This window comes from Ambystoma mexicanum, chromosome 12 (genome assembly GCF_040938575.1).
Source record: "Ambystoma mexicanum isolate Mex_15411 chromosome 12, UKY_AmexF1_1, whole genome shotgun sequence".
NCBI classification, from domain to species: Eukaryota; Metazoa; Chordata; class Amphibia; order Caudata; family Ambystomatidae; genus Ambystoma; species Ambystoma mexicanum.
In genome coordinates, this window is record NC_090936.1 from 302,513,489 (window position 1) to 302,531,499 (window position 18,011).

The 18,011-nt window shown below is 43.8% G+C and overlaps 1 protein-coding gene across 3 annotated transcripts in view; it reads right to left on the minus strand.

Annotated features, from left to right (window-relative positions):
* SOX5 (SRY-box transcription factor 5) overlaps positions 1–18,011 on the minus strand; it is a 624,232-nt gene that overhangs the window by 549,091 nt on the left and 57,130 nt on the right. For all 3 annotated transcript variants that reach the window (XM_069628460.1, XM_069628461.1, XM_069628459.1), the window contains exon 2: positions 113–344. In XM_069628460.1, the coding sequence (XP_069484561.1) occupies positions 113–343 (231 nt within the window). In that variant the 5' untranslated portion in view covers position 344. The remainder of the gene's footprint in view (positions 1–112; positions 345–18,011) is intronic.

Sequence of the window (18,011 nt, forward strand, 5' to 3'; positions counted from 1 at the left end):
GGCTCAGGCGGTTTATAATTGGACAATAGAGTGTGTGGAACAGGCAGACGCGTGATTGGAGAAGCAGAGGTCATAGTGTTTTCCACTGTGATGCAAGGTGAGAAAGACCTACCAAAGGGTTGTGCTGAGAAGAGGGACTTCTGCGGCCGCAGCTCTCCTGGGTCAGCAAAGAGACGGCCTGAAATTCCTCCGAGTGAGGCTTGTTGGGAAAACTCCCATGCAAGGGAAGGTGAAAGGCTGGGAGCCCGTCACTCTCCTCGTCCTCCATTTTCTGTCTGCTTGTCACCATGGCTACCTCTCCATCTGCTTCCCCATACGGAGAGGCTGGTCGCTTGGAAGACATCCTGGAAGGAACAAAAGAGGAGAAAATAATGAAACCTGCACATAAATCCTTAATGCCGTCATTGTGTGGTTAGGGGCCATTGTGAAAGAAATGCCTTTTTTGTGCTGGTGGTGAGCAGGAAACCATCCAAATGCCACCGCAAAGCTTACACAGGGGAGAACAATGGCCAAGCAGGTAGCGACAGAACAATGTGTGTTCTTATGTGAATAATAATGCAATATTGCATTCTCTTGGCATCTGAAATGCCAGCTTTCATTCTCTGGAGAGCGCCTTCAGAAACCGTTCTGCCAGCGTTATTTTAAAAAAAAATATACATTTTAGTCAACAATGTTCTTTAATAGCCATGTTCAGGGGAGCTAAATGTGCAGATATACTGTTTTCCAGCTACCTGCATTTTTAGGGTTACCCCTGATGTTTAACATGGAAAATGTTTTTGAGTGTATGGGCAAAAAAACGTTTTTGAAGGGTCTTGCAGTGGGGGTAGGCACACGCCGTACCCCCTCGCCCCCCAGCCCCTCCCATAACAACCCACACCCTTAAGATAAAACACAACCAACTGTGTGGGATATACAACGTTGTTCAAAATCGACATTATGGCAAAGTTCCAATTGAAAGAATAGTTTTAATTAAGTGACATTAGGTACAGTAACATTATGAAACACCCTGTGTTATAAAACAAAAATCTTTCAAATTCAGTGAAAAAGAAAACTAGGCTGTAGGGATGTTATGGCTGGGTGTACATATGAATAGCATTCAAATTCAGTAAAATACATGTCTGCTGAGGGGACCTTATTGGTTGCAGTGAAACATCTAAAAAACATAATTTGCAAAATATGCTTAACTACACAAATATCATTCATACCCCCACCAGGCACTACTCATACCAAAAAAAGATGAGATCACACATGCATCATTTAGTCCAGCCATGCCACAGGTTAAGCAAGGCTACCCAAATGAGCCAGGCCCAGTAGCCAGTGACCGTATCAAGTGCCAACACCGCCCCATAACATATGCCATGAGACATATTTAAATACACTACACATTTTGGATGCCCTAGTAACTGTGGATCCTGTCCAGATCCATGTTGAGCAGGATCCTATACTTTCAATGGATCAGGGATCCACTGATCCCATAACATAACATTGCAGTTTTTTTTTTAGCAAAGGCCATTTTCCACCCCTCTGGGGCATGTCCGCACACAACCTAGTATTAACAGATGTTGCGGAGGGCTGTGCAATGCACTTTTTCCAACATTTATTTATATTTAGCATCAGAGCTCGCAGGCATCAGGGTGCAGTCAAGAGAAGAAGCCGTAGCAAGGACCAGAAGATTTTTATTCAAACAAAGCGGTTTTCAGTTGTTTCCTAAAAGTCAGGGGGTCCTTAGTAGTACGCAGTATAACCAGAAGTTTATTCCATTCTTGGGCAGCTTGCACCGGGAATGAACAACCGTTCCCTTTAACATGCTTGCTCTTGGGGCAGACCAATCTCATGGTATCAGCAGACCGAGTGGTTCTAGCAAGATTCTCTACAGTAATACATTCTTTAATGTACCAGGGGACATGACCATAGAAAAATAAGGGCCTTAAAGCGAATTCTAGCCTTCACAGGGAGTCAATGCAACTCTCCCTCCTGTGTGCCGCAATGGGCTTGTGTCTAGGAACATTCTTCACTAACCGAACCACATCATTATGCAGTACTTGAAGATTCTTCATGCAGCCCTTATTTGCCCCGATCGATAAGGCACTACAGTAATCAATCCTGGGCATTTTAATAGGACAAACTAGTGTGAAGCAATTAATATCAGCGACATAAGGCTTCACCAATTTCAGCAGTCTAAGATAACATTGGACATTGCTTATCACCCTGCTAATATGGGTCGACATACTCACTGAAGATTCAAAAGTTATCCCCAGTGTTCTTACTTTATTAGCTGCTTTGATATAGTGTTTCTCGACATCAAAACCTGCATATTCGGCCTGACGTTTGGCACGGGCTTGAGGAGAACCAAAGGTCAAAAGCTTGGTTTTATCTCCGTCCAGGAACAGTTCATTGAGCCATCCAATTCTGTATTGCTTCATAGACCATGGAGATCCTTTCCACGTCTATTTCGTAGTTGCCACTCAGCTACATAAGGATCTGAGTGTCGTCCGCATAGTTTGTGAAGCAGACGCCAAGAGAATCCAGGAGGTCGCATAATGTGCAGCAAAAAACAGGGCCAGTGAAATGCAAGCACCTTGCAGTACTCCACATTCCAGTAGTTTCAGCCCGGGGAACACATCTCCCCAGACAATCCTAGATCTCCAATTATTTTAAAAGGATCTAAGCCAGCAAGTGGCATTCTCTGAACAATTTCCCAAGCTACTGAGTCTCTCCAAAAGCTTTGCATGGTCCACAAGATCAAAGGATGCTGATAAGTCTAACAAAATCAGCAGCCCTGACTTGCTTTTATCCATGATTTATAGCATCTCAGTTTGGAGGTCTAGTAGTGCACTCTCAGTACTGTGTGATGATCTAAAACCTGACTATCTATAATGTAAGATCTTCATTTTTTCTAAATATTGCTGCAGCTGCAAGGTTACTAGTTTGTCCACAATCTTTAAAAGAAATGGAACATTAGTTATGGGCCTATAATTGGTATAGGTTTTATGGTCCAAACCAGGCTTTTTGAGGAGCGTGTGTAACGAACACTTTTTTTTAGTATGTCGGGTACTTCATTCCTCGCAAGGAAGCATTGACAAAACGAGTAAATGTCCAATATAATCTTGGATGAGAACATTTCTCCATAGCATGCTGCAGGCCTCATATTCCTGAGCGTTGCTGTCATAGTATTATGAGAGACAGTTTGAAAAGAGAACATATATTTCTCCTGATGCTATGCTTCTTTTAACCTCACTACTGCTGCCAAACAAGTACAATTACTTAAGTTATTTCTGATGTTATCCTAGGCTGTTTTGATTTTCTTTGGAAAAGCATGCTGAATTGCTTCACAATCCTCAGTCTGTGGAACAAAAGTGTCCAATGAAGCCTTAGGCTTCTCCAGGTTTTTTAACATTTCCAAAAGATTTTGGGAATCATATTTAGCATTAGCCGTTTCATTATCAAAGAAACCTTTTTTTGCCAATATAATCTCTTTGCAATAGAGTTTCTCAAGAGATTTCCAAATATTTTTCTACTGCCTGTTCTTTCTCCCAAATCCTTTCTGCGCTTTTCTTTTCTTGTTCCGACTGGTCAGAGCTGGAGTAAACCACTTTTGACCATTAGTCCTCTCCCTGAGGGTTTTCTCCCTCAATGGTGCTACCTGATCTATGAGATTTGTAAACTATCTCATATTCAGCTGCCAGCGTCTGTGGACCATCATTCACTGAAGCTTTTTTCATAATCTCATTCAAGCAATTTTTAAGATCATTGCTACGGATGTTGTTATAATTTCTACTGGTCACTTTGTTAAAAGCATTTTTCTATTAATCACAAGAATAGGAAGGGAAAATTGAAAGTTACAAAAAAGTGATCCAACCAAATACAAGGGGCTATAGATAAACGGCTTAAGTTGAAATTCTTTGTAGCGACCCAGTCCAATGTATTACCTAAATTGCGAGAAGGTCCTTTGCTATATATGCTGAAACCATGATTTCCAAGAATGTGCTCTCATTCAGTGGCCTCTGGGTCTTTAAAATTCCCAGGCCATCTGTTGAAATCGCCCAGGACCAAAGTGGCACATTTTGGCTAAAGACATCCCATTTAGTGACTTGCATATCTGCCACTATACATATAGTAGAATGCAGCCAATCAAATGGTATTCTTTCTCTTTAGCCAAGCAAATTGAAGCAAATCAAATTGAAGCTTAAAAAAAAAGAAAAAGTATCAACTGATTTAACAGAAGTCAAAATGCTTCATATCTTGAGGTTTAAAAAAAAAAAATACTGAGCGTATTAAGCAAAGCACTCAAGTTGACCAAGACATCAGCAATTCATGAAAGTTTGTGGCAAATACACCCATTGTTTTTTTTTTTCTTTAAAAGGAGAGCAAAAATTCCCTATGTGAAACACAACTTTTGGGACACTCAGGTTAGCAGAGCCCGTGGATGGAATTTTTGCAAAGGAATTCAGTGGGGCATGTGTACAATGTTTGCAGTGTTTCATGCAGATCTGCCAGACGGTGTCAAAACAACAAGGATCTAAAAATTGCCTCTTTCTATGGAAACACCAACTTAATCAAAACGAAGTAATCACCATTAGACCTGTTATCTATGAAGATGCACAGACTCTAAAGCAGGGGCCTGAAACCTTTAGTTATCTAGAGGTGTTGGACTACAACTCGCAAGAGCCTTACCCAGGGAATTCAATTGTGAGGGATTATGGGGGCGGCAGACAGAAGCACCTGGGGAGCCCCAGGTTGCAGACCGGAGCTCTCAGAGCGCTCATTGGTTACAGGCACATGCAAGATAAGTTGATGGTGCTAGACTTTTTTTGGGCCCATAACCAGATGTATTGTTATTGTTTCCACGAATGGTCTACTTCAAAGACAAAAAGTCGCTAAGTAGGGATGCAATATTACATGCAAAGTTCTCACAATATCTCCACACGTTATTTGTTCTATCCAAAGAAGTTTGAGAATGTATACACAGCGATTTCCTTCCAGATATTCAAATGTACATATTTTTATCAAGTTAATAAAAGGTTACTGTGCATAAAGTGAAGCTCCTGTGGTAAGTGTGAGGAGGCCCTTTGCTGAGGGGGAGAACTGGTAGCCTAGCCCCCCCTTGATATAGCCCACCTTGCGAGCTACATAACAGAGTCCAAAACAAGTTCTTAAGAAAGTAGAAGGGCTGGAATCGGCGGCCCATTTGAGATGATGGGCTATATTTGCAAACTGGAGGAACGTATGTAGTAGGATTTATAGCTAAACATTAACAATTGTCAAAGAATGGGTGAGTTATATGTTCAAAGTGATCATTTAACTGATTGATAATAATGTGGGAAACACAGAAGAAAGGAGTTTCTAGTGTATTGGGCATCTTTTTACTGGGAGAGACAGAACATTGTGCACTTTTCTGCAAGTCACTTAAAGAGCAGTGGGTAAGTGAGAAGGCAGTGTCAGGAGGAAGTTACTGACCTTGGGTTGGGGTTATCAGATGCAGAGGAGAGTATTAAGGGTCTTCAAATGCCCTGATCAATTTCCAAAATGCAGGGCTCCTGAAAACTGCCCACCCGAGAACCAATTTCCAACCAGCTTTTCTGAAGGACCTAGTCACTTTGGATAATCACAACATGTGTCTGCATTTTAATCTTCAGCAAATTGATGATCCAAGCCCTACTACTGATCCAGTTTGGGGATGCGGTCATCTCCAGCAATCATGGTCCCTCCTCCGGATATAGAGGAGCCAGTTTCGATTTCGACTGCAGGATGTTTTTCATTGACACAGTTGGCTGGCCATGCCCTCTGCTGAGAGATAATTACCCCTTGCGCCGGCAGTCAAATGGACATCTCCCAGTAGCTGCAGGACAATCAGAGACCAATCTGGTTTCAGAGGGCAGTATGAGCTGTTGCATCAAGATACAGATGGAATCAACATTGAGGGTCAGTTGTGGGAGAACAAAGCAGAAAGAAATACAAAGAAAACCAAAATACATGGAGAGAAAGGAGAACATGTCGCTAACAGGAAGATGAGCCCACTAGCCCATCCATGCAGACTTTCATTGGCCTTGGAGTGGATAGGGGTGGAATGAGTACCAAATTGCTGTGTCTCAGAACACACAGTGAGGACTAGTCCACTTTCTGCTGCCACCCTGTGCCAATGTTCTTACAGTTTCTTTGCTTTCCCTCCTACAGTAGCACTGGCTGTCTTCAGCCAGATCTAAAAAGACCAATACCATTAAAAGAATAGCGACCCTTACGCTGACATCTAGCGATAGAGCTGCAATGGTGGATATTTGCTAGGTCTGCTAGTCGCTAACTCAGGAAGATCTGATAGATCAAAGGACGACATTTCCAGCGGGAACTTGCTATCACACTATGGTGAGGCCTTACCTAAGAGCAGAGGGTGGCAGGGCATACGTCAGCAATCATACTGGCCTTATGGAAGGCAAGCATGGCTCAAAGAGCATGCAAACAGTATGGTACACGCTAATTAAGGTGGCCAGCGCTCCGAAGGAGTGACTGCTGCAGGTGACCGGTTACAGGGGCAGATCCTGGGATGGAAAATGGAAACTGTGCTGTGTCTTCAACCTCCGACTGAGCCAAACAGAAAGTCAAAATGGTATGGCGCTGAAAGGAAGTGGTAAGGGCCCAGGTTTGTTTTTATTTGTGAGCACAAATCATTTATGTTGCCAGAGGACATGAGGGTGCATTTTAAAAGCAACAAATGAAAGTGAGGGAAAGGGGTTGAATAAAGAAGATCCATTAAGGAAGACAAAACAGAAGAACAAATTCGTGAAAGATAAAAGAAAATTCATAAACATAATTAGTGATGCTGACACAGCAATACATGGCACCACTAGACAGAAAATGCAAGTGTGCAGAAAATGCAAGTGTGCTCCGGATAGGACCAAGAACACATGCACTTGTGGATTACACATAATAGAAAGAGTGGGGCAGGTCCACAGTTCAAAAACATGTATGTCTGGGAAGTGCGACATGTGCACTTACGAAGGAAAGCATTACCAATAAAACTGAAGGTGGCAAGATGATCAAGCCACATCTCTGACAGATGTAGTAGCCCCATGCCATAATAGAAGAAACATGAAGGAGGCTGGCTAGCAATGATAGGCCAGAAAGATTCAGATCGTAATGGGCGGGATAAAACGAGCAACTCATGGCAGAAACCCTAGGTGGAGGTCATGAAGCCCCACACGTACAGTGCCAGAGCACCCAGGCCTTCCAAGGAGAAAATCATGCCAGACACATGTATGAACAAAGAAGAAAGAGGGATGGATTCCAGCAAAGCCAACTCCACTGCTCTACCCATGAGACATAGAAGCAAGCTCAGCAGCCTTGGACTAGATGCCAGGCTGTAGAGAGATCACAGAGATAAGATTTGATATTGGACAATCAGCTATGATCTAAGCATTCCATTTTGAATAGGTCATTGCTGCCCCCATTGTGAAATGTGTAATTGGTTTGAGATTAAATTAAGTGTTTTATGGCATACTGTTAAAAAACAAAGTCAGATGTTTAAGGCGACTACATCTTGGCCACGCTACTAGTGGCGGGAAGGGTCGTAGAGGCCATTAATGAAAAGTGGAATACCAGTGTTAAGACATCCCGTGAGCTCAACATTATCAAAAAGTGTGGCAGACAATTTGGAAAGCCGAGTGAATGCTATATCACCGAGAGTGGGGTTCAAGACACATTAAAAGGGATCTTTTAATACCCCATAGATGTCACCTTGATGATTGTGTAGGGCCCAACTCTGCCATGGTTAAAACGGAGGAGACAATCGAGAGGTGGGCTACTGAGAGGATGCAACAATATTCCCAAATGACAGAACGCGAAATGTGAGGCCAGACATCTTTGCAGTCGGAAGAAGATCTAAATCCAAGAGCAGGGTTCCACTGGGCTGGATACAGATGCAGGAGCAAATGAAGAAGAAGACCAACAAGAGCCGGAGACTCACAAAGTACTACACCATAACAGTAGCTATCGAGTATCAAGAGCACGGTTTTTCTGGGCTGGATACAGAGGCAGGAGCAAATGAAGAAGATCTAGGAGAGCCGGAGACTGAGAAAGGTCTACGCAATCAATAACAGTAGCTATCGAGTATCAAGAGCATGGATCCTCCGGGCTGGATACAGATTCAGGAGCAAATGGAGAAGAATACCAGAGAGAGCCGGAGACAGAGAAAGGTCTACAGCATAAGAGTAGCTATTGAGTACCAAGAGAATGGTTCCTCAACACTGGATACAGACACAACAGCAAATGAAGAAGAAGACCTAGGAGATCCAGAGACTGAGAAAGGCCTACACGATAACAGTAGTTATCGAGTATCAAGAGCAGGGTTCCTCCGGGCTGGATACAGACGCAGAAGCAAATGAAGACGACGACCTAGGAGATCCAGAGACTGAGAAAGGCCTACACCATAACAGTAGCTATCGAGTATCAAGAGCAGGGTTCCTCCGGGCTGGATACAGAAGCAGGAGCAAATGGAGAAGACTTAGGAGAAACAGAGACTGAGAAAGGCCTACACATAACAGTAGCTATCGAGTATCAAGAGCAGGGATCCTCCAAACTGGACACAGATGCAGGAGCAAATGAAGAAGACCAAAGAGAGAAGAAGACCAAAGAGAGACAGAGTCGGAGAAAGATTCCACCATAATAGTAGCTCTAGAGTAGGCGGTTGGGTGCTACTAATCTACCATCAATTCTTAGGCATCTTTTATAAAATCCTCATGAAGTGCAATTTTACATTTTTGGGATTTATTTTATTTTAGCTATTTGATTTACCATATCAAAGGCCGAGCTGCTAACAGCTGCAGCAGAACGCATTACTGAGACAATGTATCTGGGCAGGTGCATTTTAAACAGGAGATGCCGTACAGAGGGAAGGATGGGATGTGGGGTCAGGAAGAGACCAGTGTTCGGAAACAAAGCTGTGATCGATGGGTGTGTGCACATGAAACTAGAGCAGGGTAGGCAATATGTGTACTGTTATTCGTTTACAGCATTACAATACATACATACATATGCACTGACAATTTGAAGCAAATGGAGATTAAATCGATGGTCCCAAATGTGTGTGTGAATTGTCCGCATAATTTATGTTTCCTTCACACCTTCCATCATTTTCCACCATCTACTTTCTGTTTAAGTTGGGGTTAGTTATTTTGTGGCCATTAACATGACTTCACAACTACCTCCAATATTCGAGTGGGGAAGGTTTGGTTGCCTGCTCTCCATCATTTAGTGCACACAGACGAGGGCAGGATTGGGGGGCCGGACCGGCTGGTAATGGACTGCTTGCCCGAGTAGACAAGCCCAAGAAAAGCAAGGGCTTTCAACAAATGGTAAGGGACACTAGCAACTAAAACAGGACACAAAGCTCGACATTATCACCATTAGGCATACAATCCAGTTTCTTGCTTAATCAGTGCAGACTAAACGAGCCTTTTCGCCACACAGGTATTACCAACAAGAGAGCCACAACGAAAACAGGAATGGAAGTGCCTGGATGAGTCCCTTTTCTGTGTTCCTGGTGGCCTGTGTGCGATGACAGCAGTTGGCTGTTTAAGCAGAGGAAGCAGCCGCACGTGGATGGTTTGGTTCTTTTTATTTAAATTATTTGAGCGCGTTCGGAGAAGTGTGGGAAGCCAGATGGAGCAGCCATTGCCTGGTACGGATGTCTAACAATGAATTCAACCTGCATTCTGAACAAAGTGTTAGGCTGAGCTCTTGCAGCCAGGGTGATAATGATACTTGCTGCACACAGTGCACAATGTACCCATTTAGGGGACTGAGAGGGAGGGGGGGTTAATGAGGAAGAGAGGGAGGTGGACACTGAGGGGAAGGGATACATTGAGGGGGTAGGAAGGTTGAGGGGGTAGGAGAGATTTAGGGAAAGAGAGAGGTTGAGGGGGAGGAAGAAGGGAGAGGAGGGGGGTTGGGGGAAGGCAGAGGACAGAGATTAAAAGGGGGATACGTTGTGGGGGAGGGGGCAGAGAGAGATTGACTGCAGCAAGTAGGAAGAAAGGGTAACGTCAGCTTTCTGCAAAGGTCGGTGATAGGACTCTGGGGAGAGGACCGTGTTATTTTCCCATGTTAATACCTTTAGTGCTTTTTGACAGCTTTTAATGTTTTGTTGTGTCTGTCATGCCATGCTATGCCTTGCCATATGTGGCTCGATTGCTTGTGCCCCTTGTTAGCCTGTTCAATTTTCGACTTTCTACCTTGAGCTATGCTACTTTAAGGTGCCCCCACTCAGGTTCTCTCCTCTGGGTTTTGCTCCCATGTGTCACACTGTCATTGCACTGTGTGTCAGACTGTAATTTTGCCCCTGAGGTTTTGCCCACTGGTGCCCAATGCAATCAGTGCCCTACAGTGTTTTGCTCGCCGATATGCAATGCAATTCACATGCCGGTCTCCTAGATATCACACTTTCGCCTTGTAGTATTGCGACTTGTTCCTAGGGACCCTAAAAGGATTCGATTCTGCCCTCTCTAGAATTCTTACTCAGAGCCCCTGTTGGGAATTAGAGTAAGCCACTACACTAGTACCCACCTCTGCATGCTCCCTAGGACTTTTTCTCCTCATCATGTTACTCTACTTCATATCGGAACAGTCCCCGCGCACTGTCCACTGCAGGAAATATCCTCACAACCACCTTATCTGAAGGGCACTACCACCGAGACATCCCCATTGCCACATCAGATGGACCTTCTCGACCTCTAAGCTCAAGCACACTAATTGTACACCAATAAAGCCACTCCTGCATGGCAATTGAACAATGCTCCTGGCAGAGCTGCCCCACTACAATCAACGTACGTATCAAAGTCTAGACCAATGTATCCTAGCACAATGGGACACAAGAAGTTCAGAACGTTTTTTACGTTTGATGCCTTTTCTGGTTGTGATAATGTATCAAAAGTCTGCTTTAAAACACTCGGGCATAACATTCTGCCTTTTTGTGCACGATTTAGGCATATGTTGATCACAGAAGGCTAGACCGCATAGCACGAACATCCTTTAAGGGCGTGCACATACGCCAACAGAAAACTAAATTTTGGTTTCCCCAAATACAGGACAACAACGAGGGGAAGTAGTCAAGGGATGAATTGTCCACCGTGGAACTAAGAAGCTCTCGGACCTACTTGAGGAACTATGGTAGTCTATACATACCATCATCAGTCTGACCCTGTCCTTTATGTACAGTGCGGTCTCCTTGCATAGCGATGGCAAAGATCCCTGGAGGCCAATGTTACATATTTTCTTTTCAACCTGCCACACACTAAAACTAGAAAAAACACTTTCCAATCCCAGCTGTTTTTTTGTGTTGTTTTTTTCATCTGCCCTGCGTTAAATATAGTATTTCTTTACTTCTGGCAAGGGTCAGTAATCACCCAGGACACATTATTGGGACCGAATCACCTAAAACATTGGTTGGTTCAGCAAACACTGACCCACCCAAAATTGGGGCAATTTAGCATTTTACCGTTCACCAAGCTCTAGATCAGGCAATTTTCTGAAAACTCTATAACACTGCAGATAAACATTAAAACAAGCAACCCAACTCTGGTTGTCATTGTGGCATGTCACAAAAACAGAACAACAGTAACCGGGCATGTGAAATACAGCATCACCAGAATCTTTAAAAAACGTTTAAAAATCCTGTCTCAGCAAAATTGTATTAAATAACACTTGCATGCAGGCGTTTCTATTCGAAATGGCTTCTTTCCACTTTTCAACAAGTAATCATTCTCAATTTGGGAAAGGTACTGAGACAAGGTCCTTTACTCAATTGTCCTAGCACGTCCTGCCTATAATTAGTTGCTGGCATGGAGGCAGTCCTGCAGTCGCAACGCATGCATTAAAGTGACATTTGAAGGCAATGAGCGATACATTAATCATCAGTATATACACAACAGCAAACCTTCATCAAAATTACACAACACCCCAAAGGAATAAAGATGTTCACTCATCAACAACTATATTTTTAGCATGCAACGACTTTCTTCAAATATACATTGCTTTGATATGATAAGGCATTTCTAACGTGCCTATACACAAGTGTTTCTTTGCACAATATTTCAATACCCTCCTGCCAAAATAATATTGAAAGAAACGTGGGGTCCCTTTTGTAACAGATAATGTAACAGTTCTCTTGGAGTTATATCATATTATGAAGCTTTTAAAAGGGCAGCACTTATATTATTCCATATCAAATAATTTACGAATCGCATGAATAATTAGGAAAAAATGTATCAACTTTTAGCTGTTTACGGACATATATAGGATCCGATTCATGGAATTCTTTGCACGGTTCAAAGTGACTTTGCACTGCTGACAGAAACTCTGATTCATGGGACTGTGCAAAATGTATTTGTGCAGCGCAAAGTCAGTGCAATTGGTAATTTTTGCAATACAAAACAAATTTGCACTGACTTTTAGGCCAAATCAGAGCAAGGCTGAATGGCCCAGTATCACTTTTTGTCGATTTACTGGATCATTTGGCTGCTCTAGGCGGTGTGTGGGCCTCGTTCTACATCCCTACCTACGAAAAATCAAACCCAGTGTCAGTTCATCGACAGCATAATCTTGGCATAAACTGGTCAGGAACTCTGCTTCGAGTATCAAGGGGATCCCCAGACAGATAGACGGACGGACTGACTGACTACCAAGTGGCACTCAAACAATTTCCAAAACTGGCAATTCCTTTTGCAAAAACCTTGCTTCTGTAACCGAGTTGTGCTTCGTTCACGCAAAGAGGAATCTACTACGTTCACGCAAAGAGGAATCTGTGTAAAGCCACTAACGCTAGTGGATGTGAGCGTCTTCGGAAGCAAGGAACGCTAACTGGCCAAGAGGCAACATTTTTGACGTATAAATAATATAAGTGTGTTCATCGCTCACTGAGATGCTTAGAGCACATACAAAGCAGCAACTCCTTCTGCTGTAGCCAACTGAATCAATCCACACAATAAGCCCCACAGGATCTACTCGAGTTAAAGAAACACACTGCATTAAGGTAGTCTTACAGCCTTCAAACTAAGGCCACATCTGCCTCGCCCAGCCTAACCCATCACATCTAGAGTTCCAAAGCTCATCGCTGCACGTGTGATGTTTACTTTGATTGTTCGGAGCTCACAGGAAATGGGAGGAGGCGTTCAACACAAGGAGGGTTGTTCTGACAAATGAAGAGGACAGTGGGTACCTTCTCTCCTACAAAGAAATTTGCATCATTGAAGGGGAAAACACATCTCCCAATTCTACAGCTGTTAGGAGCTTCTTCTCACGGTTTTCAAGTGCACATCCGGCCCATTTTCATGGGTGACACACAAACTGCATTGTGGGTCAGGAATGGCAGCATACTCGGGGTGCAGAATTTGCATCACAGTCGTCAATAAGAACTCTGTACCACTAGGTTGCTCTCCTGCCGCAATGGGCAGCTTTCCAGATAAATCGCCAGCCGTTGCTTGAATCTGAAGATCGCCAAAAATGCAACACTGCGAGGAACAAAACACAACCGTGTTCGGCCTTCATTAAACCTTTCAGAAAATCTGCTGTTCAACCGCTTCTATCAAGCAACCAAGGAAGGCTGGCACAGCAAACGAGGCCAGTTCACCTCATTCGGTGCCTCCAGTGCACAACCATGAAGTGTGCTCCATTGCAAAAAAGACCCTCCAATTTACTTGGGAATCAAACACCTCCTGCAGATGCATTGCATATGAGGAGACCTATAAAGGTCTGCTAGGCAACACTCAGCCTGTACAATGAGCAGCGCCCAGCTAGAGAGGCCAGATGTTGTCAGGACACTAGCTCTAAATCTGAGATTTAACTTTACAAATCATTGGTATTAGGTGCTGAAGCTTATTCACCTGAAGTCAATACAAAATAACACTTTAACCAACCCTATTTTTAAACTATCCTATTGTGCCTTGAAACGCATTGTAGGCCCGCTCTCATACAGGGGAATGTGTAATACTACACGTTCCAGAATGCAAAGTACTATTGGGCAAAAGGTGAGGACATGGAGAAAGGGATGCTCATGGCATGGGGAAAATGGCTGAGCATATGAGCAATATAACCACTCATCTTTTGCTTGGAAAGGAAACAATATTATCACTCAAGTTTGTTTTAATGCCTCGCCACCTCTCACAATCATTATCCCTAAAGATTTTAGAAAAATAAATGTACAGCCCTTGCTTTCCTTAGATTTTGATTTATAAAAAAAGAATGCATATTGCATATCTTGATGTCAATGGTTGCCTACCGAAACACTACACTTAAAAACCTGGCCTTTTTCTCTAATCAGTCAGCAGCATGTTTCAATTATCATTCAATTAAGTTTTTTGTTTATTGCGTGCATATAGTTAAATACAAACCTTTTGCACAATTAAATATAATCAACAATACAACAGGTGACAGTTGTTTGGACTACAAATAACATTAAAACCCAAGTCCATATTATAATAGTACATAGTACAGAGTATAGTTAATAGTGATCAAAAAAGTACAATGCATTGCAATCAAATTGTAAACTTAAACAACGCTATTATGGGCAATACGACGCAACGCTTCCTTCCATACCTGAAAGGCAGCTGCTGTGTAGACAACAGATTATTCCCCCTTGATCAAACTCCACAATTGATCACCTTCAATGAAGCAGATATCGGAAGCAAGCCCAATACAGCTCCTTATAGAACAGGACTTTAGAAAGGGGCATAATGTGAGCAAATGGCGTGCCGATTCAAGCTTCAAAAAAACAAAGGCAGAAAGTCCTTTCTTAAAGTGCTAAATTGGTCCAGCGGCCAGTATGTTCCCTGGACGGGAGGATGTTAAAATGCAGATCTAGGATAAATCTGTGAATCTGGTGAGAACATATTTTTGCTAGGTGGGGAGATGATCACTCGAAATCCCTGTGTGCTAAAAGTTACATAATTTACCTTTCACTCAAGTAAATCAAAATCACTGGTTTTCTTTTTTAAGTAATCGATAGATTAGGCACTAAAACTAATTCCTCAAGAATACATCAATATTTCCAAAATCACTCATGGCAGTGGATCTTAACTGTGTTAAAAAACGGTTAGTGCATTCCGGTAAGTATAGTCTAGCTAAATAGCTTAGTAAGTTATTCGCAGAAAGGGGGGGTGCGGGAGGAGTGCTGATGGCAAGAAAAAGCTGGCAACGCTGGTCCAACCAGAGGGAGTGAATGGAGGAAACCCCAAGCTCACAACGGAGGGCCTCCACCACACCGGGACAGAGGAGGGAGCTCCAAGGATAGATTGCAACAGTTTCCCTTCAATTTGGTTCACCAAACTCGTCATTATCTCAGATAATACTGCAAGGCCATAAAAAATCCCACAAAAAATCCCAGGAAGGATGCTTTTGCGATATACTTATTAAACTAGCCCCTCAATATTGTGGCCACCACTCCTGAAAATAAAGTGTTTCAGCACCAACCATTTTTTTCAATTCGTTTGCGTGCACAATATAGGCGTTGAGTCAGAGAGCCAGGAGCAGAGCCCATGTAAACTGAATCTACTGCTGGAAATGCACTCAGCACCAGACAGAATATTGTACACTGGGCCCCGTGTTAGGGTGACCAGATTTCCAAAACGGAAAACCGGGACGACCAACAACATAAAAGGGGGACTACCCCATCGCAGCCCACCAATTACCGCCCCTCTCACAACACGCCCCCACAACCACCACCCAATCATATTTCCAGCACTTCTCCTTTCTATAAACTGAATATGATCTCATTTATGCAGTTTTGTCTGTGAATCTTGGCATGTTACTTCAGAACAAGCTTTTGCGCCAATTAATATTACATGGCTTGCTGTACAATCATTTCCCAGCCAATCTCTGTGGCACAGTCAGTAAGTGTTGTGACTTGTACCTGAAAGACTGGGGGTTCCAGCCAATCCTCAAACTTCAAAATTCTAAAAGTGTTGTGAAAAATAATTACGATTTTAATTACGTAGCCACCCAACCATGCAAACCCCAGACATGCAGAACCGGCCTTAGGGGGCGCCATGCCCCCCAAGGCGCCTTTTGCCCCTGCCACGCCAGCTCGGAGGAGTCTTTCAAGGGCTCCCCCGAGCTGGCGTTGTGGGAAAAGGCGCAACAGGTGGCCTTTTACTGTAAATTGTGCCCGCGGCAGGGGGGTGCATTTAAATGCGCCCCTCTGCCGCGGGCACTTTTCACAAGTAAAGGCACCATTAACCCCACACCACACCAGATTCGGGGAGTCTTTCAAGGGCTCCCCCAAGCTGGCGTGGGGGCAGAAGGTGTGGCAGGCGCCTCATTGCCATTGAATGAACCCGCGGCAGCGGGCTCATTCAATGGCAATGGGGTGCTAATGCGCCCTATTTAACCTCCTCGCCAAGCGGAGGTTAAAAAAAAAAATTAATTAAAAAAGTGCCCCCTCCTGGCCCCGCCCCCCTTCACCCCGCCCCCTGTTAACCAGGGGGGCGCGGTGGGCGAGGGGGGGTGCCAATTCGCCCAGGGTGCTGCTGCACTTAAGGCCGGCCCTGCGGACAGGGTTTCTAAAATGAAAAAAACTCCCGGGACGCCGGGCTGTAGGGCGATTTCCCCAGACTGTCCGAAAACCCGGACGTCTAGTCACCCTACCCAGGGGAGCCGATTTATGAATTTCCCGGGGGGCCCCAAATACAGGAAGTGACATCACTGGCAGTTATATGACCGCAAATTTGCATGTAGTCGCCAACTTGGTCCAACGGCGCGCGGGGGGGCGGGTGTTGGCGCGCGAAGCGCAGAACAGTGGAAACATTGGCTAGCATGCACTGCATACACTAAAGTCAAGAAAGGAGATTTAAGCCTTCCAGTTGCATTCCAGTAAGACATCACTGCCCCTACTCCACCGCTCTATAATCGTCCAGCAACACAACTAGGATGGGAGAATGAAATGCTTGCTAAACAGAAGCTACAGCTGCAAGGTGGAGTACCACCACCAAAAAAAAAAAGTTCCCAATTCAAGGGAAACGAGAAGTAAAGACGTTTCCCGATTAAAAAGTACCAAGCAAGACGTGTGTGGTGCCATAGTTCAGTAAAACATCAACAATTCAAACTTACAATAGTGCTGCTGTAGATTGGCCAGCCACAAGTGACATTTGCTAAAATGTTACCTCTGGGTAACCAGATAGAGTTAGGGATGTAGCTTAATCTTAAACCTTTCAGTGGACACATTAGATGTTCTGCTGAAGTATAATGCAATCCTCGCTGAAGTATAATGCAATCAAGTGTGATTTCAGACTTGGGGGGGGGGGGAGAGTGTTAACTGCTTTTAACATTGTAGTTTACCAGAAATTCTGGTAAAGTAGTGTACAATGTTAAAAAGCAGTTACCCAGGCTCACCCTGCACCCGAGTGATGTTTGGGACTGATGGAAGCACTCGCGTCTAAATGTTGTAGCTATGGTTGTCTCCATGTTTTAAAAACTCCCACTTTCCGGGTTTTCAACATTCATTTGAAACACCCCTTATTCAAAAAATGAAGGAGTCAGTAAAAAAGCCAATGCTGAAAAGCCTATTTCGCACAAGTAGCAAGACCCAAAGGGTAAGAGTGACTGTATAGCAGACCATGCCAATGTAGGATATTCCATGATTACCTTCAGTCAAAATTCACCCACTGCAATGTTCCTAAATTCAGATTGCAGAGTAGTGTCTGACGGAACCTCAATCAGCTTTTCCTGGGCATCAAATGGAAGATGCACCACCTCCTCTGCCAGAAAAGTCTTCTTCACTCAGTCATTAATGCCAGCATTTAATTCAGGGAAGTATTCATCAAAGCTGGACCTTAATGTTGCTAGGTGACTTGCCCAGCTCCAACTGTTCTTTTGCAAAGGTCTAGCTTCCTGTTGAAGGCAAATACTTTTTTATTCATTCTTTCCTCTGCATTCCCATGTCCACAGGAATGCCCCCAAAAGGTGGGATTGGGAGTTTCTGGGGTGGCGAGTTCTAGTGGTCTTAGTTTCCTTTATAAAATACACAAATCACG